The 17,980-nt window shown below is 36.8% G+C and overlaps 1 protein-coding gene across 1 annotated transcript; it reads right to left on the bottom strand.

The window, feature by feature from the left end:
* Positions 1-202: 202 nt before the first annotated feature.
* LOC101825451 (40S ribosomal protein S19-like) lies at positions 203-559 on the bottom strand. The gene has a single exon (XM_040743853.1). It carries the CDS (start codon positions 557-559, stop codon positions 203-205), a length of 357 nt encoding a protein of 118 aa, XP_040599787.1.
* Between the last annotated feature and the right edge of the window lie 17,421 nt (positions 560-17,980).

Genomic DNA, 17,980 nt, shown 5'->3' with positions numbered 1-17,980 from the left:
GCTTCCATTTTTTTGCTTTCTTTTTTCACTCATTTAGTACATTTTTCATTAATTATACGCTTTTTCATATAATGTATGTGTTTATAAATCAGGCAATTTTATTAAGCCAGCATCCTTTGTTCTAATGCTTCTTGTTGGCATCTGCCACCTGTCTGGCAATTCTGTCCAGATTTCTCTGTCCCTGAGGTGTTAGTTTGCAGGCTCAATCTTGGTCCTTTTCCACCATTTTCAGCCCCTCCAGGCCTTGGAGGAAGCGGCGGGCCACACTCTTGGAGCCTCTGCTGAAATGGCTGGGCCTGACACCTTTTCGCTGCTCTCCTCCATAGACCTTGGTCATGGAGCCAACCCTGGCACCATCGAGGAGGTACAGGTGCCGTGCCCTGGAAGCAGCTCTTGTGTAGAACCAGTTCTCATCACAGGGGGCAAGTTCTTTGTATTTGGCCAGCTTGACTGTGTCCACCTGTTCGCAGACTTTCAGCTTCCCAGACTTTTTGAGGAAGGCTGCCAGAGCTCTGATGAACTCCTGCTGGTTCAAGTCTTTTATAGTAACTCCAGGCATTGTGCGGCCTCTGCACTGCCAGCCAGGGGAAAGGGCAATATAATGTATTTTGATCATATTCTTTCCCCTTCCCAAAGTTTCCCAGGTCCTTCCTAGCTCCATACCCATCCAATTTCATGTTCTTTTTCTCTCTCAAAATTAACTAATTAATAAAACATGAGACAAATAACACCAAACCACAACAAACAAAAAAATCATGAAAAAACATGGAGTATGATTTGTAGAAATTTAGTTTACTGAGAATAAGTTCAGTAGATCCATAAGACATATGCCAGTTCCTGCTAGTAATGGTGTCTTAAGTTGCCAAAGAACCTAACAATAGTGCCTATATCTAAAAGTCCTGCCATATCTCACATCTACGATACTTATAATCAAACTTCACAGTATGATGATTTTAATAATCAGCCATTGTGTTTAATCCTGGAATCCAAATTTATAATTATCCCATATATATAAGGAATATAATTCTCTAATAGTCCAATAAAGTGTTAATGGGCTTGATTCACTCAAAATCCCATTCTAGTGGAGTTATTTTGTGTAGTTTCTCCTCCCTTTTTCTTTTGGTGTTTGGTAAAGTGGGGTTATCTATTGCCTGTGTCTTTGTGAGTGTAGTTATCTTCCTTGGGTCTAGGTTTTCCTTCTAGCACTTTCTGTAGAGCTGGATTCATGGATACATATTGTTTAAATCTGGCTTTGTCATGGAATATTTTGTTTCTCCATCTATGGTAATTGAAATCTTTGCTGGCTATAGTAGTCTGGGCTGGCGTCCTTGTTCCCTTAGCATTTGTAGGACATCTATCTGTCCAGGGTTTTCTGTCTTTCATAGTTTCCATTGAGAAGTCAGGCGTAATTCAGATAGGTCTGCCTTTATATGTTACTTGGCCTTTTTCTTTAGCTGCTCTTAATATTTTCTCTTTATTCCATAGGTTTGATGTTTTGATTATTATATGGCGAGGTGACATCTTATTCTTGTCAAGCCTATTTGGTGTTCTGTAAGATTCTTGTATTTTTATAGGTATATCCTTCTTTAGGTTAGGGAAGTTTTCTACTATGATTTTGTTGAATATGTTTTCTGTACCTTTGAGCTGTATTTCTCCACCATCTTCTATACCTATTATGCTCAGGTTTGGCTTCTTCACGGTGTCTCATATTTCCTGGATATTTTGTGTTAGGGATTTTAGGTTTTGAGATTTTCTTTAGGTTGACAACTCTATATCCTCTAATGAGTCTTCAACACCTAAGATTCTGTCTTCTGTCTCTTGTATTCTATTGGTGATACTTGCATCTGTAGTTCCTGATCATTTACCCAGCTTTCCTATTTCCAGCATCCCCTCATTCTGTGTTTTCTTTATTGTTTCTATTTCAGCTTTCAATCCTTCAACTGTTTGAGTTGTTTCCTTCATTCGTTTGGTTGTTTTTTCTTGGTACTCTTTTGATTCTTTGAGAGATTCGTTTATTCTTGAATTTTCCCCACATTTCATGAGTGTTGTTTGTTTTTCTTCTATTTCTTTAAGGGATTTCCACGTTTCCTCTTTGAGGGTCTCTATCATCTTCATAAAATAATTTTAAGGTCTGTTTCCTCTGCTTCTTCTACGTAGTGCATTTCAGGTCTTGCTGGCGTTGGTTTTCTAGATTCTGGTGGAGTCACGTTGGTCTTTCTATTGCTGAGTGAGCTCTTATTCTGTCTTCTTCCCATCTCTTCTTCAAGTGGGTGCATGTGGGGACTTTCCATCTCCACTGGTCTCCTTCCTTCCTGAAGCTGAAGCTGGGGATGCTGACACTGAAGCTGAAGTTGCAGGAGGTTGGGGCCTGGAAGGGCTGATGTCTTTCCTGTGTGGATGGGTCTTCTGGATCAAAAGCCCATTCTAAAGAGATCATGTGAGAGTCAAGGTATGTTCTTGTAGCAATGAGTTTTCAGATTTGAAATAAATCATGTACTTCCTATATTTATTACTATTTTAAAAGGGAGGAAAATGGAGTTATTATCATAAAGATAGACCTGAAGTCACCAATGTAGACATTAGGTACTGTATCTCCTCTCTGGCAATTTTCTCCTTTAAAAGTTTATTGTACATACCAATTCCAGTTACTTCTCCCTCCTGTCTTCCTACTCCCCTCACCATTTCTCCCCCACTCCCCAGAGAATTTTATGAATCCTATGGAGGAATCATCAAAGTCTATCACATCATTTGGGGCAAGACCAAGCATTCCCCCGCCCATCTAGGCTGAGTAAGGTATTTCTCCATAGGGAAAGGGCTCCAAAATGCCAGTTCATGCACTGGGGATAAATACTAGCTCCACTGCCAGAGGCACCATATAACTGCTCAAGACCCCAACTGACACCTACTTTCAGGGGGCATAGTTCGGTCCTATGCAGGTTCCCCAGCTGTCAGTCAAGATAGAGTTGTGAGCTCCCACTTTTTCAGGTCAGCGTTTTCTGTGGATTTCCCTTACATGTTCTTGACCCCTTTGTTCTTCACTCCTACCTCTGTACAAGTGGACTCCAGGAGTTTGGCCTAGTGCTTAGCTATATATCTCTGCATCTTCTTCTGTCAGTTACTGGATGAAGGCACTATGATGGCATTTAAGGTAGTCATCAATCTGATTATAGGGGAAGGGAAGCTAAGGTAACCTCTCCACTATTGCTTACATTCTTCTTTGGGTTCTTCCTTGTGGATTCCTTGGAATTTCCCTAGTACTGGGTTTCTTGTTAGCACCCAATGACTTCCTCTATTAAGGTATCTCTTTCCTTGCTCTACTTCTCTGTCCTTCCCCCAACTCGATCTTCCCAATCCCATCCCTCACATTTCCCCCTCCTCTGTTGCCCTCCCCACTTTCTTACTACCCACCATCTCCCCCCACGTTCTGGGTTCTTAAATCCATGGGGTGTGACTTCATTGGTTGTTCAACAAAGATGCAAATTGCCAAATTTATGGTATATTAAAAAAGCAGCAGGTTCAGATAAATAAAATTAAGGATGGATATAGTATTACAGATAATAGCAGAGAACAACCAAAGATCTCTGATGAATATAGATTAATAAGTTTAAGAAATAACAGCAAACTGAGTAGAATAGCCTACCAAAAGCAATTCTATAAAATGCATAGGTCCTGATGGAATTCTTCCAGGGTTATAAGCATGATTCAATGTGGGATGACTAAGTCCTAATGACCAGCCTACCTAGATCTTCCCTAAGAGCATGCATAGCAAATACTTCCTATAAGTCAGCCTGGGTCTGCCTGAGGGCCTTGAACAACAGCAGCCAATCCATAGTGAGAGATGGCATGGACCAAGGAGAAGCAGCTATGTCATATCAGCAGACGCCAGCACAACAGATCTATCTGCAGGAAGGTTAGGGTTATATAAGGAATTGCCCCTTTCTTAGTAAACTGTGCTTATGCTTTGACCTGCTTCTGGTGTCTGAGTCATTGGCACTGCATCTACTTGACCCCTTGGTCAACGGAGACCCATGGGACCCTGTTGCATTTCAAAATCTAAAAGTCAGTAAAAGGAGTGTATTACTTCAAGAGTGTTAATAAACAAAAATACGATCATTACAATGTACATAGGAAAAACATTTTAAAAAGGCATTCTTAAAAACAAATCACACTGTCAACTGACAATCTATAAAAAAACACCACACCTAAATATGTGAAAATCAATATTTGATCTTATCACTCTCATCTGTCTTGCAGGCAGGACTATGACACTAGGCCTAGCTTGAGCATACAAGATTTCAAAGCCCACCTACACAGTGACATACTTCTGTAGCACATTCTGTGGACTGGACCCTCCTATATCAACTGTTAATTAAGAAAATTATTCACGGGCTTGCCTACAGCCTGATTTTATGGATGGATTTTCTCAATGGAGGATTTCTTCTTCCAGATGGCTATAGTTTGTGTCAAGTAGACATAAAACTAGCAAGGATATGGACAACACAAATTCCAATTCTTGATACCATCCTAATGCCCCATTTTGCGTAATGATTCCCGAGCCTTAGGTTCCAGTGTTGTTCAGTACATGTATTTTATACAGTCTCTTTCTCTTTTGAAAAGTAAGTAGATCTCATACAAGTACAGAGAATGTAGTGGTCATTAAATTTTCAGGTACAGATAGTGTAGTACAAAGAATAGATAGTGGGTATCAAGTACAGTTGGTGACAAAGAATTGGTTCTATTGTTGGATAGCAAATGAAAGAAACTGCCATTGACAAAAATTTTAAGATAAATAAATATGAAAATGAAAGTAACCAGTACGGAGAAATAGTAAATATTTGAAGAGATGTAAAAATGACTAACATGTTTAGAATATGAAGCACTTCATAGATTTACCTAATTATGATATTGTACCTAAAATATGTACAAACACTGCATATCTCTTTTAAAATCGTGCTAAATAAAGTTAGTCTGGAGATATTTCTTCATACATATTTTGAAATATGACAAATATTAGCATTAATTATTCATTAAATATTTATCAAAATTGAGCAAGGGAGCCAGAAATCTTTTTTTGATCTGATATTCAAAATACTGCTTCAGTCTCCTTCTTGTTTTACTTGGGTTTCTTAATATTTCCTGAGTTTGTGTGTTACACTTTGAGTTTCTAAGAATATTTCCATTTTTCTAAGTTATCAGTTTTAGGGCAATATAATTGCTCATACTTGTCTTGTGTGATTTTCTTTCTTTCTGTAAAATCTGCTGTCATGTCCGTTCTTTCATTTTTGAGTTTTACTTTTCTTAGAAAAATACTCTCAGTTTGTATACCTAGCAAAATTTCTCTGTAAATGTATTTTATTAATAATTCAATCTGAAGTTTCTGTCTTTCACTTATTTCAAAAGACAAATCGTTTCAATTCTTCTGCATTGAAATATCTACAGTTACTTCACCTGTCTTCAGAGAATGAGTCATGATTCATATTTGACTTGCCAAAAGTAAAACCGAGAGAAATGTTCCTGCAATGAGCCACTGCATACATTTAATGTAAGAAAGGTTGTGAATCTTCAATACGCAAAGTAATCTGCTTAATGCTAACAAGTAGTAAGAGAGGGCACCTATGACCATCATGTAGTTTTTCTCTAAGGAAGACACTGTGCATTTCTTGAGAGATAGTGAAGCTTATTTTCTCTATTCTCTTTTATCATCTATGAAAGCAACTGTAATACTGTTCTCCAGTCAAGGTCATTAAAGCTAAAGTAGCTTGTGCTTTCTTCCTAGTAACTATCAAGTAGCTAAAAGTTGTAGACAGTTCTATAATAATTTCAACCTTTAGTTCCCATTTTGTGCAACTTGTATATAATACTGATAACAGAAGATATTCCACAGAAAACTACCATTTGAGTTGCTATGATAGGACATATAATTTTTAAAGTCTGGATTTCAATTAGAACAACCTATGATTGTTAATAGTTATTGAGTTGCTATCACTGATATATATCCTAAATGAAATAGAATTTTTGAAAATATACCTTAAATAAAATGTCCATATCTTAACATTAAAGAAGCACACATGGGATTGCCAAAGAATTTTATGTAATTCTAAAGTCCTATTTTCTACAATTGCACTGAAAAAAAAGTTTGAAATCCCCTTTGAAGTTGAAAATATCAAGCTGTTCTAAGATCCCATAATGCAAACACATAATACTGAACTTGAGTGTTTTCAACTCTTGACATAGTTTCCCTTAATCTAGTCACATATAGTATAGTCATATCAATAATATTTAGTACCACATGGAATAATATATAAGGTCAAACTAAGTCCAATTCTCCAAATTCAATATTAGTCATCTCTGTGGCTCCCCTTAAGAAAAATTCCCAGGATGAAATTTCTTTGAAGATACTATATCACATATTAAAATGTGATGTCATTAACTATAATGTAAATATTTTCTGGCTAGTATGATGACTGCCAATCCACATTGTACCACTGACTGGAAAAAATAACAAAATACAAATAACCAGTCCAATTTCATCAATCCATTTTCTCTTATGGGCAGTAATGTCTGAATAAAATCCCATCTTCAAGAAACACTGTTAGTGCCCCAAAGTAGCAAGCTCCATGGAGAAAACTTCTTTCTTTCTTATTAAGTACTATAATTATTACTAAAGGTCACTTAGGAAAAAAAGAACCTCAGCTTTGTTTTCATGATTTTTTACATATGACATTCACAGAGCAGCATGAAATAATAACTGACCTTTTAACTTTAAAATAACAAATTTTTATTATGATTTAAAAAGTTTAGGCATATTCTTGTGGTCTTTTTCAACCGAAAATCCATTTCTTTAGAAATTAGCTTCATTTTATGCTACTTATAGAACTTTAAAGAATTTTTGAATGTCCCAACTTATCATCAAAGTATTTTTGTTGATTGATTTTATTATTTGACAATTTAATACACATATAATATATCCTGATTTCTTTAACTCTGTTCTCTTGCCCATACAATGCTCGTCTTTATCTATTGTTAGGAATATCCTTCTGAGGTTCTTCATCTGAAGTTTTTTTTGTGAGCCATTTAATTTAAGCAGACACATCTGTGTTGCCACTGAATGAGAGTCAGGTGGGGAACATCAGTAGGCAAACCTGAAGTCAATGATTTACCTTGTCCCCGAATCTGTAAGCAGTAAGTATTTCAGCAGTGAGAGGAGGGGACTGTTAGCCATCCTTCCATTCATTTCAGAGCCATGGTGTGCCCATTCTTAATAATACCCAACGTTTTTAACAGCACCTTTTTGGAATGTATTCAGTTTAAAATATGTGTGTGATTCCTGAGCTACACAATTTAATACAGGTCTCATTCTGGAGCGCCCCGCCTTTATTTCTACAGAACCAAAGAGGTGGGATTCTAGATTTTCTTTAAGATCATTATCAGATTATATGTATGGTTATTTGTTTTGAGATAAGCAGGACCATATAGTTCCAAAGCATATGTAAACATGTTGTTTACATTGAATCTAATTATCATCAGATATTCCTATTTTTCAATGACTTGACTTTGATTCAATCTCCAGGTTTATGGTCCCTTATTTTATAAAATTATGTCTTTTATATGATTTTTTAGTTATAACAATTTAAGTATCAAATAATGGCTGGTACTCATCAGCTTGAAACCTCCAAGGTCTGCAGATTATTTTAAGGTCTGAGACATTCTTACTAACCCTTCCAGCTTTGGCCAATCAGCCTGTTTTTGACACAAAGAACTGTGGACACTAATAGTTCAGGGATAAACTGAGACAATGTGGGAAAGAAACGAGAGCTCAACTCAGACTTCAACAGAAGCAGACTGTCCTTAGAATAATTACAGGCAACTACTTAACCTATAGCAATGGAGAGTGTGCAATATGGTGCGTGCAGGGGGCGGGTACGTTGAAGTTTTATAGGATTTGAAAGGAGAAGTGCCTCTTAGTATGAGGGTCCACTAGAAATCTTATTGGCCTTAGGGTGTCCTCTGCAGTTCCAGTTAAGGACCATTTCTACTGGTAGATATCCCTGAGCAGGGAGGCTCCCTTTCAGGTAGCAACCATCTGTGCTAGAAAATATCCTTGAACATAATAAACTTTGGTTGTTACGATTTGCCCGATTGCGATATCTTACTAGCATTGTGTTTCACAGTGTTATGTTGGCACAAATTTTATTTCTGTAGATTCAGGTCTTGATGCTATAAAGTTTGGGGATTCCCAGTAGTTTTGTAATACGTTGTTGGGGAAATTGCGGTCTCATCTTGGGGTTTTAGTCTCATTGCTTAAGAATTTGAGAGCATTCTTAAAAGGAACCTCATGGAAGTCAGTCACATGGCTGAGAAGCAGCCATACCATAGGGGCTGGGGAGGAGAGCTTCAGCGAGAGTGAAGCCTGAAGTGTGAAGAAGAAAATACAAAATAACCCCTTTCTAGGTAATTCAGAAAAACAGGCAGACTTAATGAAGCTTCATGGCAACTGCCCAGTAAGACCATACAGAAGGCTGGAATTCAGGGAATCCACTTTCCTGATGCTTCTCCTTAGTCAGTTGATTGACCTGCTTAACTGGGTTAAACAATAAGAGAGAAGCTAGGAAACAAGGAGGCTCCTAAGAGAGACATACATGGTCCCCAGGAAAAGGGGAAAGGGACAGGAGCTCCTGAGAAAATTGGAAGACCTGGGGAGGTGGTTGTGAGAAGGGAGGAAACAGAAAAGGGGGAAAAGGAGGCATAAGAACATGAGTTATCAGGAAGACTGAGTCCAGGGTAGAATAGAGGAGACCAAGAAAAGAGATACCTTAATAGAGGGAGCCATTATAGGTTTAAAGAGAAATCTAGCACTAGGAAAATATCCAGAGATCCACAAGGATGACCCCAACTAAGAATATAAGCAGTAGTGGTGGGGCTACCTTAAATTCCCTTCCCCTAAAATGAGATTGATGACTACCTTAAATGTCATCCTAGAGTCTTCATCCAATAGCTGATGGGAGTAGAAACAGACACCCACAGCTAAGCACTGAGCCAAACTCCTGAAATTCAGTTGTAGAGAAGGAGGAGGGATGAGCAAAGGGGTGACGACTGTGCTGGAGAACTCCATAGAAATAGCTGATCTGACCAAGTAAGAACACAAGGACGACAGTCGTAAAGCTAGGGAACCGTCATCTGGACTGAAACAGGCCCCCCTAAATGTGGGTGCCAGTTAGGGTGTCTGGGCAGTCTATGGGACATCTGACAATGGAACCAACATTTATCTCTAGTGCACAAATGGACTTTGGGAGCCCATTCCATGGATGGATACTCTCTCAGCCCAGATAAGCGGAGTAGGGATTAGGCAGTCCCCCAAATAATGGGTCAGACTTTGATGAACCCCCATGGAAGGCCTCGACCTCCCTGGGGAGTGGATGATGGGTGGGATGGATGGTTGGTGGAGGGCATGGGAGGATGGAAGGGAGAGAGTACTGGGATTGATATGTAAAATAAGATTGTTTCTAAATTAAATAAAAAATAAATTAAATTTTGAAAAGGAGACAATGGCATGTCTCCACTCAGAGGTGGATTGCCTTCTCTTGGCTAGGAAACCTCTGTTAATGGGCCTTCAATGTCTCTGTAACATTTATTCTCCTTATGTGGCTATGCCAAAAATGTTTAGCAAATTGAAATTGGGTAATAGATATAACCCATTTTTGCCCCGAACATCTAGACCTCTAGTTCCAAATCTAGTCATCAGAAGAGATGAATATAGTTGGAGATTCAGTGCAGCTTTAAGGCACAATGGCTCATTCAATAGGGAATAAGAAACCAGAATTCGATTCTCCCATTTTTAGCAAGAGAACCATGGAATGTATATCTTTCAGATAAATAATAAATAAACGAAAAAACAAATTATTTATTATTGCAGCGAATTCCAAAGTTAGTATCCACATGCCAAAAAATGTTGAAAATAAAATCAACTATGCTATATATCAGCCCTCTGTTGGGAAAACTTGAGTCTCCCGGTAGAATCACTTGATGGCTCATTCAATAACATTTCTCATGCCTGAGTGTATTAGAGTATTAGTCATGGTTCTTTAAAGGAACAGTGGGGAGACAGGGAGGCATATAAAAGTATATAGAGGATTTATTAGAATGACTTACAGGTTGCTCTCTGAGCAGGTGAGGAATGACTCTCACACTGGAAAGGCTAAGAATCTGATAGTGCTTCAGTCCGTGAGATTGTGGGTCTCAGCAGTCCCAGTCTAGTGTTGAAGGCCCGATGGATTCCTGGAAAATGGTTTGTCTTCAGTCTATGTTGGAATTCTGAAGAAGTTGCTCCTAATAATATTGGAGAAGGAATTCCACATGAACAGGATAGATGAACTTGCAAGGGTGAATAATGAGAACAAGAAAAAGGAAAAGTTTACTCTTTCCATGTGCTGCTATCTGAGCAGCCACCACATGTCCTATTTTAGGGTAGGTCTTCATGTTTTTAATAATTTGATCAAGAAAATTCATCACAGGATTGCCTAGCACCTCAGGTTTTAGCTGATCCTTGATACAGCCAATTTTAAATCTAAGTTTAGCCATCATACTAGGTGTTTTCACTGCACTTTTTCTGAAGGTGGTAAAACTTCATTCATGTCTATTCAGATCTCTATAATTCTGTGGACAGGATAGAAGCTTCCATTATTTTTCCTAACTTAGTTGCAGAATTCAACAACATAATTTCTGCCTGTTTCTATTACTAATACTCAATACAAATGTATATACAGTTTCAGGTAAAAGAGAACGAAATGTGCTATGCATCTGTGATCTCAATGGGAATGTCAAAAAGAACAGGTGAAGCCCATTCAAAGTGGAGAATATTGTATTTACATTTAGAAAACATAACCCGCTATGTCTGACATTCCTGTCTTTAGTATTAATAGTCACCACCATGCAATTCTTTTCTGAATAATATTTGTACATGTGTCATGCGGCATGTGTCAGTGAATATGTAGGATTTCCTCTGGTTAGTCTTAACTCCTTTTCTCACTGAATGCCTAGTCTGAAATATAGTGGCTTGAATGAAAATAGCCCCCATAGGCTCAGATATTTGAAACAATTGGTCGCTAGTTAGAGGCACTACTAGAAGCAGTTGAAGCAGGGTGGCTTTCCTGGGAGGAATATGAAATTGGGGGTGGGTCTGAGATTTTAAAATTCTCATGAGTCTTCCAGTTTCACTATCTTTATTTTGTGCTTCCAGTTCAAGATGTGAACTCTCTGCCTCCTGCTTCCATGCCTGATGCTTTCTGCTATGTTATCCCTACAATTATGTACTTTTATATCTCTGGCATAATAAGTGAAAATAAACTCCTTCTTATATAAATTACTTTGTTCAAGGGAAATTTATGTGCACTTAGAAATGCCATCCCAGCCTGCAAGAATACATGTCAGGAGGAATGAAAGAGGAATACAAATATGCCCCGATGACATAATGGATGACAGATCATTAATATATTCATATTTAGAGGCTCCCCAAGATTACTGAGGAAGGCTTTCACTTGTGCCTCATAGTAAAATCACAGTTAAAAATTAGAGATTAGAAAAAAGATCATATGAAGTGGCTGTTATATGGTACACATTTGAAGGTATTTGAATTCTCAATAGAAAATATCACCCAGTAGTGGCTAAAGAAATTTAGGTTCAGAGATTTTTTAAGTGGTATGAGAAATGTTATAAAGTAAGTTAGCTTTTCTATTCTATGACTTTAGCCAATCTGACAGGTGTAAGATGGTATCTCAGAGGTGTTTTGATTTGCATTTCCCTGATGGCTAAGGATGTTGAGCACTTTCTCAAGTGTCTCTCAGCCATTTTGGAATCCTCTATTGAGGAGAGATCCCTTAATAGAGGGAGCTATTGTGGGATTAATGCGAAACCTGGCAGTAGGAAAATCTCCAGTACTCCACAAGGATGACCCAAACTAAGAATGTAGGCAATAGTGGAGAGGCTGCCTTAAACACTCTTCCCCTATAATGAGATTGAAGACTATCTTAAATGCAGTCGGAGCCTTCACCCAGTAGCTGATGGAAGCAGAAGGAGAGATTCACAGCCAAGCACTGAGTCAAGTTCCTGGAATCCAGTTGTAGAGAGAGAGGAGTGATGAGTAATGGGGTCCAGACTATGCTGGGGAAACTCACAGAAAAAGTTGACCTGAACAAAGGGGAGCTCACAGACCCCAGGCTGACAGCTGAGGAACCAGGATAAAATTGAACAAGGCCCCCTGAAGAATGGTGTAAGTTGGGGGGCTTAGGTAGTTTATGGGGCTTCTGGCAGTGGAACCAGTATTTATCTCTAGAGCAAAAATGAATTTTGGGAACCCATTCCCTATGGAGGGATATTCTCTCAGACTAGATATATGGGGGAGAGCCAATGTCCTGCCCCAAATGATGTGATAGATTTTGATGATTGCTCCCAGAGGAGTGGATGTGGGGTGGGATGGGCAGATGGTGGGAGGGATGGGAGGAAGAAGGGAGAGGGAACTGGGATTGGTTTGTAAAATAATATTGTTTTACACTTAAATAAATTAATTAAAATGATTTGATAACAGAATATTTTTAATATCTTCAAATAAAATCACCCCAAGCACACTATTAATTTCTTAATGGTCACCCCATAGTCCTTTGAGGACATTCATCTAGTCAGATTTTCTTTGTGTAGTTGTTGTTTGCTTTGTTGTTGCTGTTGTTCTGCATGTATTTTCATATACTATACAGTTTATATTAATGAAATCATATCACATCTGGTCTTTTGTGTATAGTTATTTTGTTTTCACTCAATATGTGATATTTAAATGTTTACCTATGCTATAGTTAACAAAAGTGTTTATTGCTTTTTAGTGTTATGCAATTTATTCTTTAATGTGAATATTATTACATAGTACTTGTTCACCCATGAATTCATATACATTTTTATCAATTTTATTTCAATTCTGTAAAATATTTCTATCTGTGTTTATTTTTTACATATGTTCTTATTTATATTGAGGATGTGTATCTATGTGTGTATGGGATGTTTCTTCTAACAATGTTTTTAGTGTTTTTTTTACATAGCTTCAATTTGTTTTTCAAAAAGCATGTACCATTTTATAATGCCACAAGTAATGCACAAGAATTCCAATCCCTCTGTATATTCACCAGAAATTTTTATTTGTGCTTGTGTTACATGTATATACACAAAATTAATGTTTGGAGATATGGCTATATGTATGAATACATCCATAGATTTATTAAGTAGAGAAGTATGTATTAAATTGTTATCCTTATTTGTGTACATTTTTCTTTATTGTAATTCAAAGTATTATTTCATATAAGACTTATACTGGCTTATAGATATATATGACCAATTAGGGCACTTTATTTTTGTGATGTAAAATTTATAAACATTCAGAACTTGGAGATACATATGTGTATATATATGTATATATACACTAATAAAGCCTAATTTCATACTTATTTTCCTTTATGTGTGTAACAATAGCTAATTCAAATTCCAAAATGAACAATTAGATTACTTTTTTCATTTTAATGAGTACAATTGAGACAAAGGATATAGATTTAATTGAGAAAAGTATTTGCAACAGAAAGATAAATCACTGCTAATTTAAAATTTTTAGCTATGATAGATACACATTTATAGCATAATACATGGAGATAGAAATATAGATGATAAAGTATCTCCTCTTTTTAATGTGACTTATGCTGGCTAAATAAAACAATAGAAAGGATATAGAAATTCTAATATGGGATGCTCAAAGAAGGATAATAACAAAAAATGAGGAAAAATTTCAATGAGATTGGCTATTCCACTAACTAAATAATGGCTGCATGACGGGGAACTAAGCAAATTCAATTGCTTTGAGTCAAGCCAGGAAGCTAAAACACTGTTTTATCATCCAAGCCTTTGGTCAATTGTCACTTTGATTTGTCAAAGATTTAAATCTCTTCATATTGACTTAACATTTCCCTGCAATTTTAGCTATAAATATGACTCTGTGGGAAGTGTCTTGAAGTGTTTGTGTCATCAGGCTTTGCCTTTGTGTGTGTGAGAATGTACATGCAGCCTGGCCAACGGATTTCTATAAATCAATGAAGATTAACTTTCATAGGATAGATGCAAAGTATTTTTTCTTTAAAGGCATGTTTAATTCTGTTTTATCTAAACAAAATATAAAATGCTTCTGTGATTGAATAATTGAATATGTTGAGTGCATATGAAGTTATATTTTAATATTTTTAAAATCTCTTACAAGATGTTTTGGAGAATTACCACAGTGTGATGATGAGAAAAATTTCAAACAGATTTAGTATGTAACTTGTATAGGATCACTTAGTTTAAACACCACTGGAATATAGCAGTTCTATTAATGTTGCATTTTCTATATTTCATATCCACTTATAAGACTATTTATACTTAACTAATACTAAAGTAAAGTACAGTTTTGCAATGGTGGCATGAGACGCTCTCCTGAACTCAGAAATATATATATATATAATTCTTGAGAAGCTCGAAATTATCATTTAGTATATTTTGGAGTTTTTAAAATAACACAAAATAATTAGTCAATAAAGTCTATTAAATTTTAGTAAAAAAGGGCAAGTATTTGGCATGATACATGCTGTAACATCCTTTTCCAAAATACAACAGAATGGAAACTCCACTCTAGATAAATGTATTAAAAAATCAGATGACACTATTACCTACGAACATCTTATGGTCCAATACCACTTAGGAGGCTAATCTAGATGTTTTGTGATCCTTATAAACGACAACTTGGAGAAGCTAAATTCCAGGCAATTTAAGGCTCCTTATCATTTTCAAATCCCATGCGCAGGGCCACGGGAAGGAGTACTTATTCCAGAAAAAGTAGGTCAAGAATTTCAATGTTCTGACTATTTTGGAGCAGCTCACTTTAAAGGGGGATGCTGTCTGTATACCTGAAGAAACTGAGAAGCAAGGGGTTCCTACCACTGGAGTGTGAATGCATTCTCCATAAAGCAAAATCTCATTGTGGGAAAAGAGGACCATCAGTGTACCTCACACCGGTTCTAAAACAGTAGTTGAGGAACTTTGACCCAGGGAGAAATATACAGACCACACAAAATTAAATTGGGTAAAAATCATACCAAAAATTTCTTTGAAAAAGAGAGAGGGAAATCAACTTAAATGAAGGAAAATCTCAGTATACAATGCCACTTTACAAGTCACTTTTTAGTAGGTCACGCAAGTGAGCTGTGTATTTTTAGTGTCCCAATAGCTTTTCCATAGCAAGAATATCTGACAGAACCTGCTTATGAAATTAAAAAGCTGTTCTTCAGGAATATTGATGCTTTCACTTTCTCTCATATTATAGCATAATCTGTAAGTCTACCAATTCTTAGAAAAAAAGCTTTAATTTTAGATTTTATTGATGGGTATAAGTATTCTGTCTGCATGTATTTATGTGTTTCATGTGATTGTCTATTATTGATATAGGTCAAAGAGGGCATCAGATGCCCTGGAACTGGAGTTACAGACCGTTTAGAATCACTATATGGGTGCTAGGGATCTGAACCTGTATCCTCTATAAGGGCAACAAGTACTCTTAACCTATGAACCATCTCACCAGCCCTGGAGTTTTCTAATAGTAATGTGTCCTTAAATGTGTAGAACTTGTGACACATGGTTAACTCCAGATAACAGCAACAGATTCATCAGCGAAGTAGTTTACCGTGAGATTATTAACTACCCAGGTGCCTGCTTGTCTGATATGTCTTTTCAAAGATCCCTGTATAAACTCTGTGCCTGTGTCCCCTACGTTTGGTGGGAAGATATTAGAATTTAATATAGCCCAGACTGGTTCAGGTTTTAATATATAACCATGGATGATCTTGAATTCCTAACATTCCTGGTACCACTTTCAAAATGTTGGTGTTGCAGTTATGTGACAAAGGATTTTTGGTGGTAATTGAAATCATACAGAAACAATTCCATTCAAATATGAACCAGTACATTTAATTCAGGAGTTAAACATGGAAGAAGAAAACTCTCAGCAATTTTTAAGTGTCTATATGTTGTCCTCCAAGATAGGTAGAACCTTGTGAGCCCTTCCCCCATAACTTTAATGTTAAGAAACATTAACTATAAATCCTTGTGGTATATTGAAGGCTTCCTGAGGACTTTTCCCCACCTAGTGACACTAAGTTATTAAAGCTAATATTGTGTAGGTCTCATGCAAGATAATTAGCATTACTGACAGTTCAAGGCAGAAGTAGCTATGTCATGTTCTAAGGACAGTGGTTCAAAATAGTAAGCACTCTAAAATTATCATCGTCCCTGGATGAATGGACATGATTATTAATGTAGTGCCCTCTTAGGAGAATCATCAAAACCATCACACTTATTTGGGAAAGGTTGACATCAGTAACATAGCCCAGTCAATCCAAAAGACAAACAATATTCAAAGAGTCGTAGATATGGAATAATGCATCATATTGGTATGCTATTATGTCATCTGTGCTCAATGAAAAGCAGTCTCTAGAATCAAGGCTGTTCCCTGCCTTTTACAAAATAATCATGTTTGTCTCAAGAGTTCCTCTAAGTACCCTTATCTGGGAAGGCGCTAGCCCTTTCGCTCTTCAATAAGTGGAAGAGAACAGAAAAACAGACCAAAAGCAAAACATTGTGTTGAGAATATTACTACTACTGTTACTGTTGGTTATCCCTACTAGAGAAACAGGAAGTACAGCTATTGGTTATCTCCACTAGAGAAATAGGAAGTACAGCTATTGAAAGCTCCACCATGGAAAGAAGGCTCAATCAACAATTTTAGTTGACTGCCTTAGTCAGTTTCTGCTAGATGCCGGTAAACCCCTGTTTGATAGCATGACATTTCTGTTATTATTGGTTCATATTTGGAAACCTCATCTTCTGGGGACATTCTGCTTTGTCCAGGGACTTTCTCTATTGGAAGCTACAGCTTACAGCCTTTTCCTGTCATTCTAGTGGGATGTTTTAAGGACCTGATTTGATGATGTTTTGCTTTCCATCTTTTTACTTTGATTTGTTGTATACTTCAAAGTAGCTTCCATAAATTCGTTAAAAGACATAGGATAATCAACTGAATCAAGATAATTTAAAGTGTGAAGTTCATGTTTTGTCAAGTACAAAATATCAGAAAAACAATAGAAATAAAAGAGAATTGACTATAATGAAATAACAGACCAAAACGTTGTAAACTTCCTGAAAAATATTCTAGTGATCCTAGATGGCAAATGGGTTCAATTTAGTCCAAACACAAAGAGAAATGTTTCAATATGTATACTATTAAAATAATTGAAACTCAAAGAAAAATCAAGTAATGACACCCATTCTTGGGACTAGAGAAATGGCTCAGCAGTTAAGAGGTCAGTCCCTAGCACCTATGTGAGAGAGCTAACAACTGCCTATCAAATATAATGAACTATTTTGACCCCCATGGTCACATGAACTACCATGCACATACCCACACACATATACATAAATAAAAATGAATATTAAAATAACATACTGAATACTCATGAAAAGTCCTTTGATTTTATTTTCTCATCTCTTTTAGAAAGGATTATATTATAGGTAATGATGTAACCAGAAAATGGAAGGATCTCCCATGCTCTTGGATAGGTAGGATCAACGCAGTAAAAATGGCAATCTTACTAAAAGCAATATACAGTTTCAATGCAATCCCTATCAAAATACCAGCACAATTTTTCACTGACCTCGAAAGGACAACCCTCAACTTTATATGGAAAAACAAAAGACACAGGATAGCCAAAACAACCCCATACAATAAATGCACTTCTGGAGGCATCACCATCCATGACTTCAAATTCTACTATAGAGCTATAGTCCTGAAAACAGCTTGGTATTGGCACAAAAACATACAGGATGACCAATGGGATCAAATTGAAGAGCCTGATATCAACTCACACAC

Source organism: Mesocricetus auratus, unplaced genomic scaffold (assembly GCF_017639785.1).
Source record: "Mesocricetus auratus isolate SY011 unplaced genomic scaffold, BCM_Maur_2.0 Super-Scaffold_100003, whole genome shotgun sequence".
NCBI lineage: Eukaryota > Metazoa > Chordata > Mammalia > Rodentia > Cricetidae > Mesocricetus > Mesocricetus auratus.
This window is presented reverse-complemented; position numbering and strand designations above follow the sequence as displayed.

What these genes read in the sequence shown, in the direction of transcription:
- LOC101825451 (XM_040743853.1), bottom strand. Translation starts at nt 559, where the DNA reads ATGCCTGGAGTTACTATAAAAGACTTGAACCAGCAGGAGTTCATCAGA.